At 39.7% G+C, this 25,868-nt stretch overlaps 1 protein-coding gene across 8 annotated transcripts in view; it reads left to right on the top strand.

Moving 5' to 3' along the window:
- Window positions 1-664: 664 nt before the first annotated feature.
- Window positions 665-25,868, top strand: part of glra3 (glycine receptor, alpha 3) — a 48,519-nt gene continuing 23,315 nt past the window's right edge. For 7 of the 8 annotated variants that reach the window (XR_006844410.1, XR_006844403.1, XR_006844405.1 and 4 more), the window contains exons 1-3: window positions 2,943-3,318; window positions 18,761-18,891; window positions 20,261-20,328. Coding sequence is in view for 3 of the 8 variants with exons in the window: in XM_046400850.1 (XP_046256806.1) it covers window positions 3,254-3,318; window positions 18,761-18,891; window positions 20,261-20,328 (264 nt within the window). In the remaining 5 variants the exon portion in view is untranslated. Of the gene's footprint in view, window positions 684-2,942; window positions 3,319-18,760; window positions 18,892-20,260; window positions 20,329-25,868 lie in introns of those variants that run through there. The other variant, XM_046400875.1, reaches the window with a different exon arrangement.

Genomic DNA, 25,868 nt, shown 5'->3' with positions numbered 1-25,868 from the left:
AGTCTCACTCTCACTCTGTGTGTGGTTTTGCTTATGTTGTAGGTCCACTTGTACCAAAGCTCACATCCTTTACAGTTTTGGTGCTTCAGTGAAATAGCTGTATAGTACAAATGATACAGACTGTTCCTCAAACTGACTGTGAGGGACCAGAACGGTCTCCCCGAATAAAGGCAATTTAGATTTAGGTGAAAGAGGTTGGAAACAGGAGGCAGCGAAGTTTCAGGTCTCAAGTCTCTTCCTGAAACATAAATTCTCTACACACAGTCTGAGAGCAGACAAAATGCAAGAACAAAATAGCAATTGCATAAACTCACAACAGGTCATAGTACTTCTCTCCAAGAGACCAGAAGCTGAAGGAGGCTCCCTTAAATAGGGCTGCTGGTTGAGCCCAATTGGTTCAAACCATTATCAAGGGAATCACCAAAATCATAATGGTCCATACAATGTTATTAATCATAATAAATCAACACCAAAACAAAGAATGCGCCATATCATTTACCCACACACCATATATTTACATGTCACACAATAACTTTGTACAAATACTCCTTAAACAACACAAAGAAATACAAACACCCCTGAACGCAGTGGGACATGCCCCCTTGCACCGCGCTCAATAAAGCCCGCCCCTGCAGCGGCGCGCGCTTCCGCAGAGGAGCGGTGGAGCCGGACCGGGAGTGCAGGTGAGTACGTGTACGTGAGAGTATGAAGGACCAGAGTCTTTACAAAGGGATAGAGGAAGAGTGGGACATATAGTGGGTACCTCACTACACGCGGGGGGAAAACTGTCACGGGTGAGTTGTGGTTGCGGTGAGGGAGCGACGCGGCAGGCCGTGTTTCCGGTGCCAAAGCGTCCACGGCGCACGCCACGCCAAACATGTCACCAAGCACACACATATGTACATGAACAAACATCACTATGTTGAGTTTATTAACTGCAGCTATGTCTCCAGGCTATGACACCTCCGTCAAAAAGCTTCTCCAGCAGATGAAAGTATAAAATGTGCATCCAGAAACGATACAACTGAATCTGTAATCTTATTATTGTTAAATCTAAAATCTAAAAGTGTGTAGTCTGAACGGTCCTTGCGCACTATGTATAGCCCTTTGTGTTATGTCTTGTGTCAGTCCGCACTATGTACAGTGTTGTATTTAATTTCTAGTGCAGCACCTGGTTCCTGGAGGAACGCTGTCACTGTTACTGTCAACAGCTTAAATGACAAACAGAAACCTCTAGACAACTTGATTTGACTGAAGTGTTTATACCACATTCAATTAAATACTCACAACAACTGTGATAGATGTACAGTTTCAAAATTTCAACACATCATTCCCATGGCATTGGACAGAGCTAAAACGCCAAGTCACACTGAAAAACGCTACTGCATAGTAATTAGCATTACACTGTTGATGCACAATCCAGTGTTTTTGGAAACAGCAGAAGTGAAAGCCTAATGCAGACTTGAAAGCTTGCTGTTAAACTTTGTTCGAAAGGTATTGAAACATTCATTTAACTTAAGTATAGTACATTTCTCGCCATCCATATGCTATGTCTGTTGCAAATGCTGATATTTTTTTCTAAAATATGGCTAAATATTGAACACTGTTTACTTGTCAGACTGTTTTCCTGCTAATGCGCAGCTCAGATGGAAGCACCGACACTCAAAGATTACATTTCATGATCAGTGCTCAGAATCAAACTCACTTCCTGCAGTATAAAAGTAACTTGTGCGACACATTAGGTTAACAGCAGGTAAGCCATGAACCTATTAAACACCGTTTGTAGGAAGTAAACCTCAAGCACGTAATTAAGATGGACAGAAAGACACACCCTGACTTTGTGCCACTTTTGACATGACGTTGCAACTTACTGGCCAGGTTTTAATGGACAAAACTAGAACTAAATTAGTCATTAAAGAGTCACCAAAAATTCTATTTGTTTGTATGAGAGGGATTTCATTTAGTGCAAAGAAACAAGGAGCAATTACTTTAATCATCTCTCTAAGTGCATTTTTGTCATTGTAGTGAAAAACTGGAAAGAATAAGTAAGAAGTCCTAAATCACAAATTACAACTTTGTAAATATATATATATATTTAAAAAAAATGTATTTATACAACTCACAACACGCAATGTGGATTATATGAGGGACATGGGCCTGTTTGAAAAGAAGGTTATGCAAAACAAAAGTCCTGAGAAAAGTGTGAACATATAAATGTATACCGTAGAAACAAAACAATACTCTCAGCTTTAACCTGAGGATGGTCACATCTAAATTTGAAAAAAAAAAAAAAAAAAAAAAAAAAAAACATGTAGAAATTGAAAGCACGATATATACAAAATCCCAAAGGGTATAAAGCAGTGGGTCTCACACTTTTCACCTAATATGATTATAAACAGTGTGTTGTGTCAGTGTGTATGTTTAGAGTGCTGGAATAGAGCCATAATAAACAACACATCACTCTCCAGGTTCAGGGTCTGCACTGTACCCATTCCCGCCTCAGGGTCCTCTTGATGTAAATCAGAACTTGAACCAACATCTCCACTCTGCCCTCTTTGGCCACATATGGCAAACTGTCATCAACATGGGCTGCTTTACAGCCGGGCATCACAACCACATGTGACTCCATGCGATCCTGCCTAACAGAGCGGAATGGCAGATAGAGCCGAGACAGATGGAGGAAGAAACAGAAAGAAAGAGAAGAAAGACATGAAAATGAGAAGGATGGAGAGCTACATATCCACAGAGTGGGGGGAGACAACAGAGAGAGGGGGGGAACCATAATGCATGGGTGGGTGTTAAATTTGATCCAGCTCGCTGGGCTTCTAATTTCAGATAGCTAGAAAAATTAACAATACTGTAGACGATTGGCTGAGCTGCTTGCCAATCATGCCAATCCGGAGCGGAGGGCGGGTCTCTCTGCCCCCGTGCTTCACGAGGGCACAGAACGAGCCCAGAGCAGAGTCTGAACAGCTGTCGTGCGAGCCGCGCGCCGTTTCCTTTCTTAACCTTTTTTTCAGTTATCTCATTTATTCCGTGACATGTCTTGTTGCTTCCGTGTTGTTCTTCGTTCAGGTAGCGGGAATTAAGTGAAACACTGAGTTTTTCTTTTGGAGTTCCTGTTGCTACAGTATGTTTGTGAGTTTCCCCCCGCGTGCTGTTTAACCGCAGCTGGAAGCACGAGCGCTGTTCGCGGTGCTGAAAGCTTCAAGAGCCGCGAGGAGAGCAGAGGTTTCCGAGCCTCTGGAGAGACATGAGGAGGAGGAGGTTCTGTGTGGCGGGCTTTTTACTCGCCTGGAAACTAGTACTGTTACTCAGGTAAGACTTGGCTATATCTTCACCTGCCTAGCTCCTAACCTGCCCGATAGATAGATAGATAGAAGTTGCTATTACCACACTCATACCATGACTTAACACACACGCCCACAAACACACTTCCTTATATAAATTCCGTCTAAACAGCTTGTCATTCCTTTATGTAACTGTATTGTTACAGATTAGTTTGCAATAGTCTCTGTAATATCAGTGTTTGTCAGCACTGTGTAATGTCCCACACCTGGGGCATGTTGGATCATGTTGAGGGGTCAACAGCCCGACCGATACTGGGGAGCCTCATGTAGTCTTCCAGAAATTTGCACATTACAGATATGACAGTATTGGCACAAATTCTGGAGAAAATAATGATTAAAATTTCATTGCGAAAGTGTTGAGAAGACTTGAAACTATCAATAGGAACTATCAGTTTTCAATAATTAGTATATGTGTGTGTGTGTTATTGTTGCCACAACTCTTGATATGGCCTTTACAAACACACTGCTCACTTTATGCGGGTGTTATGTTCATGTTTTAAAATTGAGTATTGGCTTATTCTATATTGTTTACATGTTTTTTCCACTCTAAAATTTACTCCCGCCTAAAAAAGTCCAGTAACTTAATAAGTTGCTCAGTGCTTTTTTTTTTTGGTCAGATCATTTCTCTGTGTGTGGTTGTAAAGCCAATGTATGCTTGAAACAAAGCACTGGCACATCTGTTCCAAATAACTATTCTCAAAGGATAAGCAAGAAGGACAAGATGCAGTGAACTGCTCAAACAGGTATAAGAGCACAGTCTCTCGGTGAAGGCATTCACGGTATAGGGAGTTTAAAAGTTTCTTTGTCTGTTTCAAGTACAGTTGTTTTTAGATTGTGGTCATTTTGACTAATGCTGTGTATTTTCACCAGATGGATTTTAGTGATGGTGCATCTCAAGTTATGAGAGAAACGAGATGATGTCGTAACATTAACAGCAGCTCGGATCCTAGGCCCTCCTTACGTCCAGTGTCTGCAAGGGACCGTTGGACAAACACTGATTTTTACCTTAAAACCACTCATGTTCTTAACATCAACGCTTGCCCTCGACAAATGAACTTTTTTCTTGTTGCTGAGAAGGTAACCATTAGCCATCCCAGCAAAGGCTGCAGTACAGTCATATTCCTTTGTAAACTTGCCTTGAGCTGTAGTGTCTTTTTGAAGACATTGTCAAATAAATCCATAATTAGAAATCTGTCACTGTGATTATTTATCCATTTTTCACCATTGAGTCATGGTTGCTGCGTGCACGATTGCTAGCCGTCCACTGGCAATCCCGTGATGCGTTGATTGAGTCCGTTGACAAATCAGAGGTCGAGTTCCTGACTTGTCAGCCAATCAAGTCGAACTGACGATGGCCTTGTCTCTCTGTCCGAACAATGTTTGATTAACCAATAGCACGTATGGGTATAGGTTTGAGCAATACTCTGCAACACAGCATTGAGTTTGTAATGAAGGACAGCTGAAGTTGAAGAGGTTAATCCGCCTGGTGTCTTATCACTCAGTAACTGTAGATTCCTTGTTGTCCTCATCCGATCTTAAGTGTTCACTGGAAACCACCAAAGGGGCGGCATCCACTTTCTCAACCCTTTCCCCAAACATCCAGCATAAAAAATTAATTTTGTACAGACTGTGTTGTGCAGCTGCTTCATTTATTATTAGGTCTGCTTAATGGGAGGACAATCTGTGGTGTGCGATAATGCGGTTAATCTGAGGGTAGTTGATGGCTATCCAACACTCCATCTGATAGGTCGAATGTTTACGCGCTGAGTGTGAATGCATGGCACATATAAAGAAAACGATTTTGCACGTTCTTCATGTTTTAGACAGTTGATGTGCGTATGTTTTATTGATTAGCACCATTTATTTTATACTTACCTTCACTACAGCACCTCCAACAAGCCTTGGTGAGTGGTGAGTGGTGAGATCATCCTTTGTCAGATTCTGTATCATGGACATCACTAAACTTTACTTGAGATGAGATTTTTGAGATTCTTACTTGTAAACTCAAAGTCCCAAAAGGCAAGTTGATGGCAGCCTGCTGATATAACATGATTCCCTGTTCTGTCATATCTACTTTGAGCTTTTCCCCTTTTTTTTCCCCTTCTCTCTTCTTCCCGCTCAGGAAGTTTGATAGTTTGATACTCTGTAGTATTTTAGGTTTAGGCTTTCTGAAAGTAAAACACAGAAAACACATCCCCTAAACTTTGAGCAAGCTTTAGCATAAAAAGCAGCTGAAAAGATCAAAGCCACAGTAAATCTTCTTAGAGGGTCATGGATGGATTCAAAGACAAACTTTAACAGGCTTATAGTCTGTCATCCATCGGGAGCTGGACTGGATCTGCCTTCAGCTTGTCATTCCTGTATAATACTAGTATTTGTTCCTCCTTCTTTTTCCTTTCTGCTTGTTTTTTTCCTGTTGTTTCTTTGTCTGAATGCAGAGGGACATTATCCATGGTCACTGGTCATATCAGTGGCTATGCAGCAATGTATTATCTTGAACAGGCATATACATTATGCAGCAGTATGTTTGTGAGCATATGGATGTTCAACATGAGCGAAGACAGAAATTACTATAACCACTGATGTCATACTTTTACTGTTTCTTTCCCGAATGCATGTGTTTATGAAAGTCCTCTCTCCTCTGTTGTGTGTGAAGATAGGAGATCAGCCTTAAGGTGTGTTTGGCCATGGGAAAATGTTTGACACCAGTGGCTGACCTTAGGTAAAAGGTAAAAATTTGAGATGTGCATATTCAGTTGATAATTGTAACTCCCCTGCATGTAGAATTCATCCAGATTTTATTACCTAATCTTAATTGATCTACCTTAATCTCAGCTCTGATCACTGAATTTTATCTCTAAGGGTGACCAGCCAGAAAAATGCTACATTTGATCACTGGGATGAGTATAGCGTTTGACACTAATTCAAAAGTCCTGTAGAAAGTCCTGTAGCCCTGTCTCAGAGATTTTAGTGTTCAAGTATTTAATATAATTTCCATAAGTTTCTTGCATAATGCAGCGAGTGCATGCACACAAACAGACCTGTCTCTCTTTAATGTTTTAGTGTTTGCCTCTTTCTCCTCTCTCCATTACAAGACTTGTACGCCTCTGGCCTCAAATTTTAATGTTTTCAGGTCTATGTTTTCTGATGTGCTGATGTGCTAAATATTGTTGAGGACAAACAGGTAGATTCAGTACAAGATATATCAATTTTCCATCTTTCCTGTAGAGACAAGTCTGGTCTCACCAAATGCCATAGGATCTTTTTTTTTCGATAGTTTGCGATTTAACGCCTTCTTCCTTTTAGGCAGAATGCAGTAAAGAAAAAAACATTGTAGTATTAAGTGCAAGAAATCCCACACGTGGAGGAAGTTGTGGTGGTGGACAGGTCAAACAAGCACAGGACTTTGACCCAGGACACCAGTGGTCATGCCCTGTGTGAAACCAGAAGTAAATGATGGCCTTTTTTAACTTATGACTTTAAGTTACATCACCTAAGTAATGTAAGTGAACTTATTCTAAGCCAAAAGGAGGCTGCATCATAATCTATTACCAGTTTTTTATGATAATGAGACATATCTTATTTAATAGCATTTGATTTTCAAAAACAACTCAATCTCAATAACATTTTATATGCAGAAGAAAAAAGAAGAGATGAACAGCAGATTGTTTTTTTCCAGTGACACCGCAGGGCAGTAAGACACAGTGGCTATTGACCCTAAACAGGCAAATATAAATGGTTCGATTTTACAGAATTAGACAGTACAAATATGAAAAATGGATTTGACTGGCTTCACTGGGAGGAAATCCCACAGCATACAATGCGCTGTGACCCACAGTGGTCACAGACACGCTCCAAGGCCTGCATTTTTCTATCCTTTTATAAAAATGAGTCTGTGTCAGAGAATATTTGGTTAATGTGGCCCCTTGGTGTTAAATGACACACTGAAAGTGTAACATGAACTGTAGAATATTGTTAAAAGTGGCGTGCTATTAGCCATCCTGTGAGATCATGTTGTCGAGACAGTTATAGAGAAATTATCACAAAAGTGTGGCATAAACACCTATAAGAAACAAAAATGAATAATACTAATACAGATTTAAAGAATTTAATATATATTTTATTTAAAACACATCATTCCTTTTCTCCATTAAGCATTTTTCCTATTAAATGTTTTTTACTTGCCAAGAAGTATACTCTGTGTGTCTTAGTGTACTGTAATATGTCATGAAGGTTTATGTCAGCCTGAGGAGGATGCCACAAAAAGTAGAAAAGATAGTCCACACTCAAAAAAGTGGTCCAGGGGCTACAAATTCCTTTATCTCATTTATTAGCACAGTGGAATTAAAGCAATATAAACATTTCAGCTGCAGGCCTGCCTCAGTCTGCTCTAATCTGTCATGCAGTCTGTATTTATCCACTGTTTCACAGCGGTTGGTCCACAGTAATTCGACAATCCAGTTAAAATGATCCAAAGTATAAACAGATTCGAAACGAGATAATGTTGGTGTACATCCACCATAGCGTCAAACAAAGTCAGACATATTCGCTCGGCACACATGAGATATCAGCTGGTGTAATCTCTTGGAGCTACATGCACTCTAAATGACGATAAACACCGGAGAGTACTGCATACAGATCTCACTGTAAAAGCTGAATCAAAAGCAGCTGTACATATTTATGCGTGCATACAAGTTTATCCTGTTAACGGTTAATGCATGGATTTTCAAAGTAGTCCTACATTCAAAGTAAAACTTTTAATGCAGTTTTATGTCAACCAGCAAAGATCACCAAGGCTGAAGCAACTGTAATGACGCAGTAGGCTGGGTGGAGTATGTGGTGGAGTCTATAGCACATTGAGAGTATTTCTGTGATTATTCTCACTACCAGAAGAGGAGAAATGAGAAACAGACAAAATGTTGTATTACGCCTATCAGCTGGTCAGCACTGTGACAGACAGGCTCAGCATATTAAACCTCTGTTCCACCCCCTTCAGGTCTTCATGATCGCTTGCATGTATTTTCAGTGTTCACATTTAGCAGGTGCAATTGGCATATTTTGCTGTTTGATGTTGTTCAGTCGCAAAACACTGATTACAGCTAAAATATTTTAGCAGTTAGTCTGTTAGCCAAAACAATTTCCACAATTACTTCTGAAAGCAAAAGTAAACGTTGACCTACTTTAACTCATTTTGAATTAATACATTCATTTATGTTACCAATTTCACTGATATCGCATAGGAAAAATAAGTGAACTTATTTAACTGAAACCGTGATCTTTTCCCTCAGCTCATGAGACTCAGATAATGCACGTCACATGATGAAAGTCACCTGACTTTGTCTTTTCCAGCATAATCTCAAAAAAATGTGCACAGCATTAAGGTACACATGAATAGCTTAAAGTCATGTGCTGTTTATAAACCATCCCATGAGATCACGTGGGGATGCATCGTCATCACCTGAAATGTGAATTAAATCCGTCAAGAGAATCAGTGCTAGTTTACTGTTTTATTAACAAATTTTAAAGCGATAAATAGGGACCTAAACTGTTCAGTATCCATCATGTCAGACCAGGATTAAGATGTATATGTGCTTGTATGTGTCTTACATCGTCCCTCCTGTCATAGTGCATGATGAATATGACCAAAGGAACACTTGTTACTGTTGAACGAAACATGTGGCTGAAGAGCACAGTTAAGTGGTGCTCTGCTTGGCTCTGTGCATGTGGTGTTGGGGCGGTGGGGGGGTGTAGTCTCCACACTAAGTGAACATTTGGCTGAGGGCACTGGTCGACCCCGTCTCTGTCACTGCACTGGGCTGTCCTAGGCTGTAATGCCAAAAATACCCCAGGGGTAGCTGGGATATGCAGTGTTTCTGATGTATGTGTTAATCCAGCTGCTAATTAGTCTGAACAAGTACTACAGCTGCGAATAGACCAGAAAGGGTACATATTAATAGAAGAAAAATGAATTTCAAAATTAAAGCAGAAGGCAGACAAGAACTGTTTCTACCTTGTAGAGGAGCCCAGTGTCTGGAACTCTTCAATGCAAATATCTTATCGGGACAAAAGGTTAATTACAGGTTAAATTAATATGTGCAACTTTGAGAATAGAATGGAAGCCTCTCTTCACAAAATGTAAAAAAAAGAAAAAAAAAACTCACATGGCAGTACATATGCATATGCAAACATCTAAAGACCTCTCAGCCTTGCAGCACTTCTCGTCTTGATAGTTATAGCAAGACTGAGTGGTGCGGTCTGTCAGCGTGATCTGGGAGCATCTAGAAAGGAGCAGAAATGTCTGATGTGTTTATGTTCCACAGAGTCGACGTTACCCGTCACTGCCCCATCACTCAGGAGGTGATCAGCTCTTTGTGCTTGGGCACGCCAGTCTTTCTGTTTGCACGATTTCAATCCCCCGTGTGAACTATCCTACAAGTGTGGTACATTACGCAGTGATACAACGTGCAATGTTTTAAATTAGTCGAGGCAGAACGGCCTGTGTTTGAGGTAACAGTGATAGGGCCTGCAGCAGATAATCACATCTTCCAAATGTGGAGAGCAGTGACTGGAAATTGTGGTTATGTCAGTGCACCAGCTGATGACTGTTTTCTCGCTGAGCATTGCATTGTCACTGACACAGAAGAGCCAAAATGACGAGTCACCGGCGAATGCCCTAATTAAGTTGTGTTTTGGTGAAGCAGAGCCCAGACATCCATTCATATTTTAAGCTGAACATCAGTAACGGGCCCACTTTGGTCGTTGTCTTTGGCTAGAGCTTAGAACATGAAAAGACATTATCCAGGCCGAATAGATGTTGTTCTGTTAGGTCTTCCTCCACGTCTTTTCAACTTTACAGAGGAACATTTTTACTTCTGCAAGGCTTGAAATTAAGTGTTGGCGTTACACATTACTAAATTATTTGTAAACCTACAGTTGGATTTAGTTGCAACAACAGGCTGACAGTGTAACGAGCGCTGTTGGCCTGGAGACGAGAGTCACAGCAGATGATAGAGTGACAGTGAAAATATCAAGGGCATAACAGGTTGGAAGTATTGTCTTCTGTAGTACGTTCACACAGAAAACCAGAAGGTTTCCGCATGTGTAAATTGGAATCCACACATGTAAAAAGGCAATGGCATATGTAATTCACATGCGAAAATGTTATTTCCTCATGTGTGTGCAATATGTGAAAATCTCATCAAAATGTCCAGTTCACATGTGAAACAAATTTCATGTGATTTCATGTGTCACCATTTGTTTCCACATGTAGCCAATCCGATCCAAGACAGTCACATACAATTCCCATGTCAAAATATAAATCTCACATGCACCCACATGTCATTTATTTATGCAACACATTTTCTTCAAGTAAACTCTGTTTACTCATCGTCAACATTCTAATGTATCAAATTATGGCTGATTCCCTCCTTAGAGTCTTGTGTGTTCAATAACTAGACTGGAAAATGTATATAAAACCATGTATTGGCCCTGCAAAATTAATGTTTTCTTTCCCCAAAAATCGGCGTCTTTTTTTGTCCATGCTCACTCACCCAAACTCAATTTAAAGTCTGCATCAAGATCTTAAAAAGAACTCAGCATGTTGCATTACACGCCACATATTTCCCATGAATCCTGTCCACAGTGAAGTGGATGCAGAAAGGAACTTTACTGCTGGTGCTTTTTTAAAAATTCCAGTTAAAATTCCTTAAATTTTCTTTATTGTACTGTATATGGACAGCGATAGATCTCAGAACCTGAGACAAGAGAATTACCTGCACGCTCTGAGAGGAATGTGTGAGAAAATATGATATTTTGTAATTTAGGTGGACATCCACTTCAGGTGAGCGCTTCGTTGTACTGAAATGTCTCGATTCGAGCATATTGTGCCTCGTGTGTAGACGCTCCACATGTGGGTGGGTGTGTGTGTGTGTGTGTGTGTGTGTGTGTGTTGTCAACAGTCCAGTGTGCGACAGTTGACCCAGCAGCAGTGTCTCTCAAAGTGCTGGTGTCCCTCTGGTCTCCTCCTCCTCCTCCTCCTCCTCCTCCAGCACCATTGGGTCTGCTTTTGTGTGCTAATGCACTTTCTGGCATCCCTTTTAAAATCATACCACTTTTTTCTGAATTTCTTCCAGCTGGTGGTTCTCAGAACTTACATGACTAATCGCATCTGCCATTCTTCTTTTTTATTTTTTTTGATGCCACTGCTTAGGCCTCCAGACGATCTATTTTTTTTTCCTGCTAGTTTGTTCTCTAAAGTTTTCAATGGCACCGAAATAGAAGACATAGAAAATTCTTTCACCCTAGAACCTAAATGAACCTTTTTCTGCTCATACAGTGCATCACTTATACAGAAGCTTACTTGCATAATAATGAACTTCAACTATCTGGAGATTAAATGATTAGTCAATTAATCAGTTGATGACAGAATAATTATTCACAAATGAAGTCAACTATCCTAATAATGAATTGATCTCTGAAGTCTTTTTACCAAGCAAAAATGCAAAATATTCATTACATCCAGCTGCCAAAATGGGAGGATTTGCTGTTTTTGGTCTTATGTGATAATAAACTGTTATATAGTGTGCATATGGATATGTACAATTTTTCTGAAATCACCACAGATTTGTTAAAATGTTACTCAGCTTTTTCTTTGTGAAAACATTACATCCACCTGTCAGGTGCATCATATCAAGATGCTAATTAATCAACATGATTATTGAGCAGGTGTGCCTTGGACGGGTCACAATAAAATATCCACCACTCCAAAATGTCCATGAGAAATAAGTTCTTTTTTGTGTGCATTAAAAAATGTCTGTGATCTTTTGATTCAACTTGTGGAAACTGGGAGCAAAAACAAAAGCGTTGTACTTATAGTTTTGCTATTTCTAATATCCATCCATCCTTCCTTATCCTTTGGAGGTTTTAATGATATATGACAGAATATATCCACATAGTATGTTGTATGATTTTTGATATCCTTACCGCTTGCATGTTGCGTACTATTAATGTAAACTGTGGAAACTTTCAGCCCAAAAAAAGATAAATATCGAGTCTGTAGATAAAAGCTTCTTGAACTGTGGTGCAATCTCAGCAGATGATAAGAGGATGTGTCTGCTGATGTCCTGGGATTGTTTTTATTCCTTTCTAACGATTGTTGAACACTCCTGTGATACATTTAGCTCACACTCATCCACAGATCACACAATAGAATAATGGATTCTTGGGCATTTTACTTTCCTGCATGCTTGTTGTCGTGCTGATAGAGATAGGATGTTACATAATGGTAGGGATAAACCAAGGTCTCCTAGGCACACTCACTATGGCCAGATGAAAAAGGCCTCCTCTCTCTGTCTCTTCATGTTGGCTTCATGGGGATGTTTTATTGCATAATCAGAGAGCTAGTTATAAATAATTCTGTCAGCACTTCATACCAGACCTCTCCCAGACAGGGTTGGGCTTTTTAGCATCTTAGTTGCAGAGAGCAGGTGATATGTTGTGTATATATTCAGATGAATGCTGATGCTGCATCCTCTGGGATGTGTGAGTCTGTATTGCCTTATCACAGTAAAGTTCGGAGAAATTATATTTACTTTTGCTAAGAAAGGAAACATCTTCAGTGTTCAGACAGAGGACGTTAAGATATTAAAAGCCACTAATTCTTGTGTCACCCACACACCCCTAACTCTCACTGACATTATTTTGTTCTGCGGATTTGTAGCCTCCCTGTGTGCAGATTCTTGCTTCTTGTCCAATGTACACGGTCACTAAGAATGGCCAGTGTGTGGGTGTTGAATGCTCATTTTTATGTTGTGGTGCAAGCTTTGGTCATTTTAATCTATGGAGTTAATGCAGGAGTAAATATCCTAATTGTCAGTGAGGTAACATTATCTAGATACCTAGAATTTACTGAACTGAAACCCTAGCAAGTACTGAGCATTTTGTTGTGAGCACAGGGATCCATAAGTCATACATGGTATGGATCTCATGTGTTTGTCATGGGTTCTTCCTGTTGCCAGCAGCGTCTGCCCCTGGCTGCCTTTAATAGATGAGACTTAAGATTTAGAACAGTCTCAGATCATCTCAACTTGTGAACTTCACCGTGCATTTATTGTCATTTCTGGTCTGTTAGTGCAGATGTTTTGGAGTACATTTTTAGAATGGTGCTGGAATTAGAGAACTCGACCCTTGAATGTAACGATCTGAAGGTCATTTGGTTATATCAAGTGAGCTTTGTATTTACTTTAATAAGGTGTTTTATTATCTGTTTTTGCTTGCTTTATGCCCTGTACATGGGATTTGCAAAGTATATTGCAGGCTGTTGTGCGTGTATGTGTGTGTTCATATATGTGAGTTGATTGCCTTTTGAAGTTGAAGTACGCATGTTTGTTGTTTCTTTCATTTCGCAATTCTCTGAATGTAAAAATGAAATGTTGTTCAACTGCCAACACTGCACTCACAACCACACACAGGATGCAAATTTAAGTGTGACACATTTGGCTCCGGCTTAATCCACACAACAGTTGTAATGTGCCAGCACAACAGAAAGCACAGCCCACTGTCACTCAGCTTTAGATGAAAAAAAAACTTCTGAATCCCTTGTATGCTCAATGACTTTTGTCCTAAACTGTAATGAGATGGAAACATTTCATTTTCCCCGCATTGTATTTTTAGTTATATTATTGTTGTTATTGCAAGCTCTTGACAAAAAAACTGTGCCCACTTCACCTCCACTTAGAAACCACCAATGAATGCGTTATTATTCTTGTACTACTGCTACTACTAGTAGTAACTGTAGTAGTGGCAGCAGATTAAAACATGAAAGAAAAAAATACATTAAATATATTCATCTCTCCCCTTTAAGTGGCCTTTGTGTGTGAGAGAGCTGGTAGTTGTAGATTCAAAGCTCATCCATTATTGATAAGGACTGGATCTTATGCTGTGTCGCTCTACATTGCTTCGTATTGTTCTGTCATGTTTCAAACGAGCAGAGTATAGAAGAGGGAGGGGACACAGAGAAGAGGAGAAGAAATGGAGAAGAGAGAGAGGGAAGAAAAGATGGGGAGAGGTAGCTCTACAGCAAGCAAAGCAGCTTAGCAGCTGAGTTAAGATGCTGACATCTCTGCATGAGTGTCCAAAGAAAACACAGCATGGTAAGACTGACAGACTAAAGTGGTGTTTCTGAACATGTACAACTGCTGATATCATATACCTCCTCACAGTCGAGTGGGCAACTAAATATTTAAAATTTCTTTTTTTTTCACATTTTGAAGTCGATAATGGAGATCAGCTGCATAGACTTGAAGTTATTATGTCATGCTATATCCTCTGTTCCACCAGCCTCTGCTCCTCATAGACTTACTCTCAGACTCCACACATTTAGTCTTTCTGGAAAAAAAAAAGAAGCGTGACCCTGGGGTTTGCTTTCAATATTCTAAGACAAATCAGCATCCACTGCAGCATTCAGTATTAGTAATCGAAATCCTCTAAATTTGAATAAAGTTAAACAATATTTAGCTTATGAGCAACCATCAGCTCCTGTGAAAATTTGCAAGTGCAGCAGTGCATTTAGTTATGCTATCATAACTTGTTTCCTCTACAACCAACAGAGCCCTCTTCTAAAGTGTGCCTATCAAAATCATTAGCTTTAATCTCTGCTGTCCAAAATCCAGCATTCATTTTGCTCCTCTCTGTCCTCCTGTTACTACAGACATGTCTGTGCCAGCCAAGACACCTGAACTTACTCATGGACTTGCTGCTTCTGTTGAACTGCGATGTTTAGCCTGCAAAATGGGAAATAGCATTAAAGGCAGATAAAAACATAAATTTAGTAAATTAGATTAATTAGATAAATTAGATTTCCTGGAAAATAATTACTGTCCTATTTGAAACACATGAAGCAAGCCACACAGCATCCTGTTTGAGAAAATCTCTGCAACAAAACTGGATTTTATATTATCACATTTGTTACAAATGTGAGTGGGATTTTGAATGTGGTTTTCTTATTCCTGGAGAAGAACCCAGATGTTCCAGTCTCACTTTAGCTCCCTGTTGTAGGAGACAAAAAAAAAATTTGATCTTTGCATGAATTGTTGAATTGAAAATGTTTTAAAAAAAGAGAAAGTTCTCTGTCGTATTGCTCCCTCAGGGCTGGGAGTAGGCTGCTTCCCCAAGTGAAGGAATTCATGAATATTTACCACAAGTGAGAACAAAACTGAGTAGTAGTAGCAGTAATGCAGGCGGTGTACCACATCATGGTGGCAGGGAGGGACTTGAGCCAGAAGTCAAAGCATGGCATTTACCTGTTACCCGGGAGCTCCTGGCTCGGCTCACTGTGACTGCTGTGTTCACACTACAATTGTTGTGATGTGTATTAAGTTGTGTAATCAACTTCTTGAAAAGCCTAAGAAGTGTGAAAAAGAACAACACAGCATACTCTGTTGTTAAGATCCCATCTCAGACTATCTTTCCTAATCTGTGCAGTTCTTCAGATGCACAGGAATGCACAAAAGTGACTTTTAAAGACTGAAGATGGGTCAGCAAAATCATTAAGAATCAATGGCAATAGAGCTGAGCCAGCATCAGGCTTCAGCAGCACCTGCCTCCACAGACGAGTAGAAACACAGTCTCAGAGAGAGAAACGTGAGCACACACATACCCATACATGATGCTGAGCATGACTCACACACTTCCTAGCAGAAACATCCATATCTATGGGCAGACTTGTACAAACATGAGACAGTGTGTATGTGTGTGCGTGTTCGTGGCGCCAGCCAGGAAGCTACACTCGACTCCCAGTGGCGCACTTCTGTCAGCACTCTCTGGCCAAGAGCATCATGAGAGATTGTACCACTGCCAAGCTAGATGGTGCTGAAGTGTGACAGGACAATGAGAACAGATTTACGTTTGAGTTTATACTATACGAAGATATTTTCTTGCTAATCACGATAGCTTTGTTTCCAGGGATGCTAAGTTGATGCCTGTAATGATTTATGCTCTAGCTTACTCTAGGCTGCAACTTGTGCATCACAGTCGTGAAATTTGGGCATGAATTATTTGTCATGCAAATCACTGGGATTTAATTGTCTATTTCTGTTAATTTTTTGCCTGTGTGCTACTAATTTTCCGAATTTGTTTAATTAGAAAAATCTGGATGGAAGCCAAATTTCACTTCAAAAAACAAAAAAGATACAGAGATTTTTTGTATTTGTCTGCAAAGAGTTTATTTTTGTCCAATGGAAGTACATTTCTCAAATAAATATTGATGTAGTCTGTACTGCGTGACAGATCAGCCGTTTGGTGATACCTGTGTGTTAATTCTTCAGTCTGATGTCATTAAATCATTGCAGAAGAAGCAAGCACAAAGAGATGCCCTCTAAAGCCAGTCAAACCTGTGTTCCGAAAACAAGATTAAAATATGGCATTTATGATTATTCCATCTGTTTCTATTCACCTGTTGTTATGGCAAAATTGAAAATGCGTGATTCTAACAATGATGATCATGGTCAGATTATATACATTTTCTTGTTTTATGTGATTGACAGGAACAGACTGACTAAAAGGGTTGTTTATTTAGGGTAGTTTATTGAGCAGAAAACTATTAGAACATGTGAACATGTTGACCTTTTTATTGGCCATAACTGCTCCTTTGCTTATAGCTGAACTCTGCATGACTTTCTCCTGTCTCAAAGATCCTGTCTCCAGCTGTCGCTCTTCTCTCTGTCGCTCTTCAAATCCCAGAGCTCATTGGAAATGAATGAGTATGGGACGCTTTGTCTCTTGCTGTCAGCGTGAGTGCATGTTTAGAAGAGGTTAAATGAGTAATCAAGTGATGGTAAACACAATTCTTGAGATTGTATGAGGCTCCTCCCAGCAGGGTGAATGCTAGCTACATCCAAATGCCAAAGTAAAGGTTGATGATCCTGAAACTGCACTTGCGTGGGCTAAATGATGTGTGTGTGTGTGTGTGTGTGTGTGTGTGTGTGTGTGTGTGTGTGTGTGTTTAGCAGTATCACCCTGGCAGTGAGAGAGAGTTATTTTTGGATATGTTCCCTCTTGTCCCAAATGACAAACACACAAATGTAGTGACACGATCACCAAGCTTTACCTTGGCATGTAGATGCTACTCCCAGAGAAGAGCACAGGCAACCTTTGTAGCACAACAAGTAAACTATCATTGTAAACAGTATTAACCTAAAAGATTAGAGAACGTTCAGGGAATTGGCTCACTGGCAAAGTATAAAGAAATCCTTAATCATCTTACTCGAATGAGCCTCAGCTCTTGAAACATATCTCATAACACCCAAACATATAAGACTCAGACGTGAAAGGACAAACCACACATGTTCTACATCATATAGTTAAAAAAAAGAGGCTTTGCTGTAGTCAGAAAAGCGTCTCTGACGCAAAGGGCTGAACCCCGATGCAGAGTCACAAAGTAATATCAGCAAAACTCAAAAGGCTCACACTTACTGTGGCATGGGATCATAAAAACTGTGGCGACAAAAACATGGCATGGCATATCTACACAGTCCAGATGCCTTGCTTCAACTCTTTGTGTGAATATGACCTGGATGACTGAGAATCTCCACAGATAACATGGCATGATGAGACAAGTAAATTCTGGCATGGAGAGAAACAACGGCATGAAGCAAAAGCAAGTACAAATACAACGAACTGACAAATGTGACTGTGAAGATGAGGACTAAATAGACAAGACAATAAGACACAGGTGCAACACATTAGGGAGGAGAAAGCAGTCAGGATAAACTAAAGCAAAGCTACATGAAACAGACACACAGTGCCTGGAATGGTGCCTTTATTTGCTTAGTCTTCCCTCTCTTTTCCCTCTCTTGTCTCTTCTGTCCAAATTTAAGTCCAGATTCATGATTCACATGGGATCAGTATTATCCCCCAGGACATTCCTCCTGTCATGATTACCAACATCAGGGCTTGATATGATGGGTGATGGAAGACAAAAGACAAAACTATCCTTTCATAAATTGCCATCCCAGGGTTGTGCTTTACATCATTTAAATCCCAACGTCACATCTTTCTCCACAGAAAACGTGCCTCTGCTGCTCAGCAGCATATACTATGGTAGAGAAGGGGTGAATAAAATTGGATGTTACATCACAGCTTCCTCTAATTTGCACTACTGCTATGATTTCCCTCATTCCCACAAAGGTCAGCACTGTGATGATGGCTCACTAATGCAATTTTGTGTACCAAAATCAAAAAGTTGAAATACTTGGTCAGAAACTTCAGACTCTAAAGTTGCATTTTATTCTCAGGGTGTAAATTGACTCACTATGGTGCTTTACATCAGTTGACAAGAAGAGTAGCAAAATACACATCCTGCTGTGAAAATGTCACAGACGATTAATTGTGTTGTGTGTGTTTTTCTCTGACAGTGTGGGTCAGTGTAAGGAGGTGGACAATGCTGCAAGGACACGGCAGGCCCCAATGTCTCCCTCTGATTTTCTGGACAAACTGATGGGGCGGACATCTGGATATGACGCCAGGATAAGACCAAACTTTAAAGGTATGTGCCTAGCTATTTATGTGTGTCATTTCAGACACTGTCCACAATAACATTGATAAATTGTGCAGCAGCAAAATAATGATATTGTTTAACTCCACTGACTCCACTTAATAGTGTTTGAGAGACAGCATAGAGATAGACAGATACCCATATACCAGAAACGTAATGTACCAAATTATCACCATGATCATGTTATGTCTTTCACCATATTTACAAGGTCTTATGGATTTATTCAAGACTTGAATCAAACAAACAACTCTAGCTAAAGCTCTGGCCACTTCACATCTCAACTCTAGATGAAGTTGTTAGCATGCACAGTAAGGAGGCACACAGCTCCATCCTCACAGCAGGGGAGATGAACAAATATGATTACTGATTATCAAATACCTACAGCTGTGACTGCAGCACTGTTCCACCTGCTGCTGTCTCCTTCCTCAGGCAAACAGAGAAAATCCAATCCACTGCCACAAAAATATTTTATCATATTATCATAACTGCTGTTGATCTTAGTGCCTTTCGTCATCTAAACTTTATACCAAATCCATGGAACATTATGTGTTTTGGGTTTTTCTTAAAACCCAAGGAGAGTTACAGATTTTCAGTAATCAGATATGCCAGTCCTCTTGAACATTATTGAGATTGAGTTATCTACTTTCATTGTACTGAAACCTAAAGGATTGCGTAACAGAAATACAGGGAATACAGACTAGTGAGGCACAGTTTGATCAAGTCCAGTTATTTATTTGCAACCAAAAATCTTCATGTACCAAGGCATACATTTCATCCCTAATCTCTGCCATTACAAACAATGAAACAGGAAAACCTAAAAAAAAACAAAAAGCAGGACAATGTAATTCAACTTATATATTAATAAAATAAATGAAAACTACAATAAAAAAATGAATTAATTAATTAAAAAACTAAAATAATAATTCAGAATGGAAGGGAATCTGTTTATGAACATTTTTTTTGTGTATTTTTAGAATATTTTTATAAATTTTACCTAGGTGGGGGTAGGGATCAATAATGCCCAATCAAGAAGCTTTAAAAGAAGTATTTTCTCGATGGGCTAGCAGGATTCTAAGATTTTATGTATTTACTTTGTCAGAGTCCAATGGTGTGATTTGAAGTTATCCGTTCTGCATGAATGTGTAACTGCTCAACACTATAAATGTGCTGTGCATCCCCCAAGGCTATACCAAGACTTTTTTGAATGCTGGAGGGTAGAAAGTACACTTCAAAACAGCTTCAAAGAAACCATCTTTGAAATATTTGAGCAACTTGTTAGTCTGTCTTTTAAAAATACATTTTATAATTTGTATTATATCCATCTACTGTAATCATTCTGTCTTGCTCTCTCTATCTGTAGGTCCTCCAGTCAATGTTTCCTGTAACATTTTCATCAACAGCTTTGGCTCCATTGCAGAAACCACTATGGTAAGCAACAGAAGCTACATGAAACAACAATAAATTAACACACATTTACATAAACTATTGTATACATAAAATAACTAATGTGAAAAGTAGCATAACTTTTATTGTTACTGAGAAGCGCTTTCTGCACAAACAAACCTACTGTGTATTTTAAACTAAGTACATTTGTCCTTGTCAAGATGCTCAGTCCTGCCAGTTCATTAAATACAGAAGCTTTAAGCTTGATGACCATGTGCAGATAGTAAAGATATTATAAGGCAACATTTCTGTCTTTGGTAGTAAAATGTCCACCAGGCTACAATGGCTGGTGAGATTAGTCAACAGAAGAATAACATCCATGTTTTTTAAATGTATGTTATGTAGTTTCTGCCACGCTGTCTCTCTGTCAAAGTAGAAAAGAAAAGAAAGATGTAAGTACTGTGGGATCAGTCGGTCATTGTTAATCAACCACCACTGCCGATGACAATCCATCTGATGTGACTCATGCAGAATTGTTCATAGACAAGTTAATGTTTTAAAGTTTTATTCATGTTTTGTTCAGTTACGTTCACCAACTTCTCTGTGACTCTCTCCTGGAAGTTAAACCAGTCAGCAAAGATATTATTACCACTGACAGGTGAAGTGAATAACATTGATTATCTTGTTGCAATGGCACTTTGCAGTGGGTGGGTTATGTTGGTACTGTCATTCATGTGGATGTTACTTTGACACGTACCACCTACCTAAACATTGTTGCTGACTAAGTACACCCCTTCATGGACACAGTAAAAACAGTTCAATCCATGGAGACCCCACCTCACAATTAACAGGATTTCAAGAATCAATTGGATTGGATTTCAAGAAACCTTCAGAGGTCTAGTGGAGTCCACGCCTCGACGAGTCAATTCTGTTTTGGTGGAAAAAGGGGGACCAATCAGTATTCGATATTAGGCAGCTGGTAAAAATGTTATGGCCAATTGGTGTAGTGACAGGTGTCCAAGTGAAATATACCATTAGCTTACAGAGTTCTCTGGTTTTGAACATTGTTGGAAATATTCGATATAATTCAATAAAACATATAACAAAGGTCCAGACTTTTTTAGACATTTTAATGTCGAAATGTATTATGTCTTTTGACCAGTGGCGGGCCTTCAGGGCCAGCAAGGCCTTCTCTGCTGGCCTAAACACTATCAGAAGCACTGAACTACATTTACAACTTAAATTCTAATATTTGTTTCATGAAATTGATATTAATCAGTGAATATTAATTTATTCCCAACAATTTATTCTCTTCATGTCGTATCATGTCTCTCGGCTGCACTGCTTCCAGTACGTGTATGTGGATGTTTTTTTGTCCAGTCAGATTTCAGCCTCTATGTGTTGCCATGTCAGTCTAATCTGCCCAAAGCCTTCAGAATCAGTAGTGCTAGCCCGCACAATTTACACTATATTAGCCATTGACTGTTTCTTTTACCAATCAGATTTCAGAATCCTCGCTGTGATGCTTCCTAGGGCCAGCTAGCTGGCATTTTTCCATCCTCTGATTGGTCGGTCAGAGCAAAAGTCACAGCCAAGTGCAACTAGCAGTTCTGAACTGCTTCGGATGATGTACATGGCATGGTTGTAGTTGTAGTGTAGAGGCATGGAGTTGTCTTAACTGTGTTTCTTGTTGGTAATTATCCTCAACACGCAAAATTCTTCTCTCTAATGCCACATCTTGTCATATTGGGCTTTTGGCTAGTATCGATGTTTGTTTTTTTTTAAATACTTGTGACGTGATAGTGGTTGTATCAAGAGGTGGACTAAGTCAGGTGTGTCCCCACTGAAGGCCCAGGTACCAAATGCACAGCCCGCCACACTAAACATTTTGTAAAATTATTTAATATAATATCACTTATTCTTTTACAATTGTAAAATGTAGTGTTAGAGGTAGATTGTAGCAAATACATGAAGGGCAAATAATTTGCATGAGGAGTAAAGAAATGCTTCAAACTGCGACCAGACGGGATGGCACACTGACAAGCAGAAATAGTGTCAGAGGGAAGTAGACAGAGATAGAAATCAAAAGAGACAGACAAGCAGACAGGAATAGCAGATGTGCAGTGAAGACTTTTATCGACTCTGACAGCAAATACTTTAAAGTGACATGACAGTCAGCCCAGGCTGCACACATCTGCCTTCATTGATACTATGCACACACACACACACACACACACACACACACACACACACACACACACGTAGACGTACACAAGTACATAGACATGGGTCACGATTTTTATGGCTTTAATGGTATGTTGCCATTAGATTAGCAGAAATGTTGTAAAATTGTTTGTGACACATATTTGTTCTGAGCTCCTGGCAAAGGACTAAAAGCATTTTAACATCTTTCATAGACTGTGAAATTCACCTCATCTCCACAAGGATTTAGGAGAGCTGCAAGCTGTCCCAACTTAGGAAACCACCAACAAGGGGCAAACGATGGGACGAACAAAAATAGAAATTTCAGTGTGTGTATGTGAGTTACAGAATCCACAATCCATAATGGTGGATTAAGAGAAGCTGCGATTCTTTGTCATTTTATAATATGAGCTGCAGACAACGTCCAGACAAACAGGTGTGGGCATTCATACTGTACATGTAGCACAAGAGACTGCATGTCTCAAGCAAGTTTTCACCGACTGGTTTCCGTGAGGGGTGGTGCCTGGTTAGAGTTTGCAGTAGGACATCGGGCATCCATAATGTTGAGTGCTTTTGCATTGATACAAATAATGTTTTTGAGCATATCAGCAATAATAGCTAAAGAATGGAAAACAATATACGGGAATGCTAAAGCTGAAGCTGAAGCGGTAACAAGCCCCATGCAACGTCATTAGTGTCAACAATATTCCCGCTCTTTCTTTCTATGAATGTGCCGCAGTTCTCCTCAAGCAGACATAACACAGACTTTGTGCTATGGAACGGGGCAAAGTGCTGTTAATATCACACACAGTACAGTTCACACATATAGCTCATCCGTGAGGATGAGCTATATGTGTGAACTGCATCCGTGGGATGCCGTGTATGTATGAATACGACTAAGGATGTCACCCATTGACACTTGCAGCTAATGCCTAATCATCAGCAAGGACAGGAAGTTATATATATATATAATGCATACTAATAATTCCCTTGAACCTAATGTAATTGAAATATTACGTGAGCATGAGCAAAGCCCAAATAAGGTGCTGGTTAAACATGTTCATACTCTCCATTCATTTTAAAGATGTGAGATTTGCTGTGCCTATATATCTGATTTATCATCTCATGACTTCAGATAAACATCTCAGTTTTTAGGGGCCACAAGCTGGTCTTAACGTGTTTACAGTCATGTTAACATAACATGACACAGAAAGGGGTTCTGGCTTTAGCTCATGCTATATGTATGACCTGAAGCTTATTTTTACCCTTCAAGTCTGTTTTCCTCAGTTTTACATGCAAAGCTACAGCGATTGTGTATTTGGCTCTGAGCATCACCAAAACACATTTCTGTGCCTGAATGCAGCCTGTGTTGACAGGGTGTTAGTCTTGTTGGCTTAAAGAACGAAACAGTTGCTACTGGCAGCTGAGAATTGCCCCCCATGAGCCAAAACTGATTGTGGGATAGATTTACGTGTGCCGGTGAGTCAGTAATGATTGAAGACGTTTGTGATGCTTCACCACACTGCGACACCACTTCACTCTCTGTCTCTTGCATAATTAGCAGAGCAGAGCTGCTTGTGATCAGTCAAGCCCTCTCTAAAGATGGATGGATGGACGAGTGGATGGATGATTGAAGCGACAAGGTCTAAGTGCTTTCTGCACCACTGGGACATGTTCTGACAGATACGCCATTTGTATGTCTGTGTGTGTATGTGTGTGTGTTGGTGTGTTTGCCTGCCAAGCTGTCGTATTTCAGAATGTACAATATTCCTTTCACTTAACTTTTATTATGTATTGGACTCAGATACATTTTTCATGACAGTATGTGTGTGTTTGTGTTTGTGTGTGTGTGTGTTCCAGTTTTGTGAATGTGTCATCATGGCCCGCTGTGACGTCTTTTTTTTTGAGTCTGTCTGTAAAACCTAACATAAGCAAGGACATTTTTTTGTTTTGACTTTGTCACCTGTACTTAAAAGCATTTTTTATGATTAGTACCTTAAACAAGCCATTAATTGAAGAAGCTTGTTGTGTTTTTGGTGCTCTTGAAGGGATATTTTAAAAACAGTCAGTATGAGGAGTGCGCAGAGTGAGGGGCCTAATGCAGAGTGCATATGCAGAGGTCATGATATATAGTTTATGTGAGCTGAAGAGAGAGGAGCACCCTGAGATACGTAGATACAGGGGCCATATGTCACATTAGGATTAAGACCTTTCTCTCTTCTCACCATCTGTCTTTCCATCTACCCACTCCTCTTTTCCTCTGACAAACAAGAGAGCACAGTGACATAACCTCAGCACATCAACAACACATTTTAAATATGTTTTACTGACACGACGGAAGTCTAACTGCTGATAGACATCGACAACAGGGAGGGTGTAAATAATAGATGGATGGATACAGTGTCAGAAAAATCTGTAATGTGTTAGACAGTTTGAATTGTTGCTCTCTGTTTATTTTTTATTAGTGAATGGATTACCTGAAGGATAGATTGTTGAGATGTGTTTATGTGTTTGTTGACTTAACTGCCTCAGAAAACTATTGAGGTCAGAGTAGGATGTGGATCTGTAACGCCCACTCACCTCCAGGTGGCTGATACTTGTTTGACTTTCCTCCCACTGCTCAGCACTTAATACGACTGCATGCTGTGCTTCCTAACGCACAGTTTCACCAGTGAAATAAAGACTGCATGTCGATAGTATCGATGGTAAAGAGCCCAGCTCTCACTAAGATCTTCCTCCTGAAGTTGAATGAAACAGTGATAATGAGACACATGAAGGCAGATTTCTGAATTTCTGTGATAGTTACATTTAGGCTGGGGAAAATGCATGAATGGATCTTGTAATGTGAACTATAATCACTTAAATTCATTTTAATCCCTTTTGTTTTTCCGAGCTTAAGTTAAGCACATATACATTATGAGAAGGTACATTATGGACCATATTTTGTAGTGGTGTTGCACACATGTGCCTCAAAGAACTTTCTAATGGCAATATATTGTTTATAACGCTGATTCTATACTCTGTTTTGTTTCATTGTTATTGAGCGAGTGGAGAAAAACAAAGAGGAGGATTGATTCAGAGTTAATTTTTGAATGCCCAGTGTCACAGATACAGTACATACACACACACACACAACACACACAGAGGGCTTAGAGCCAGGTTGGCTCTCTCTGGGCTGTACACGCTATCTATGTTAAACAGATTTACTACTGTTAGACTCTTTTTTTCATTTGTTCACTCAATCTCTCCATCCCTCTTAATCCATTCTGTGTTAGTGTGTGTGGGCAGTGTTTAGTTTTCCTGGCTACACAGGGAGACATGATACATGATGGACATGATTTTGTTTTTTGTTTGCTTTTTTTTGGGGGGGATACATACAATAC

Source organism: Scatophagus argus, chromosome 2, assembly GCF_020382885.2.
Source record: "Scatophagus argus isolate fScaArg1 chromosome 2, fScaArg1.pri, whole genome shotgun sequence".
NCBI lineage: Eukaryota > Metazoa > Chordata > Actinopteri > Scatophagidae > Scatophagus > Scatophagus argus.
Note: the sequence above shows the minus strand (reverse complement) of the source record. Positions and strands in the feature narration are given on the sequence as shown.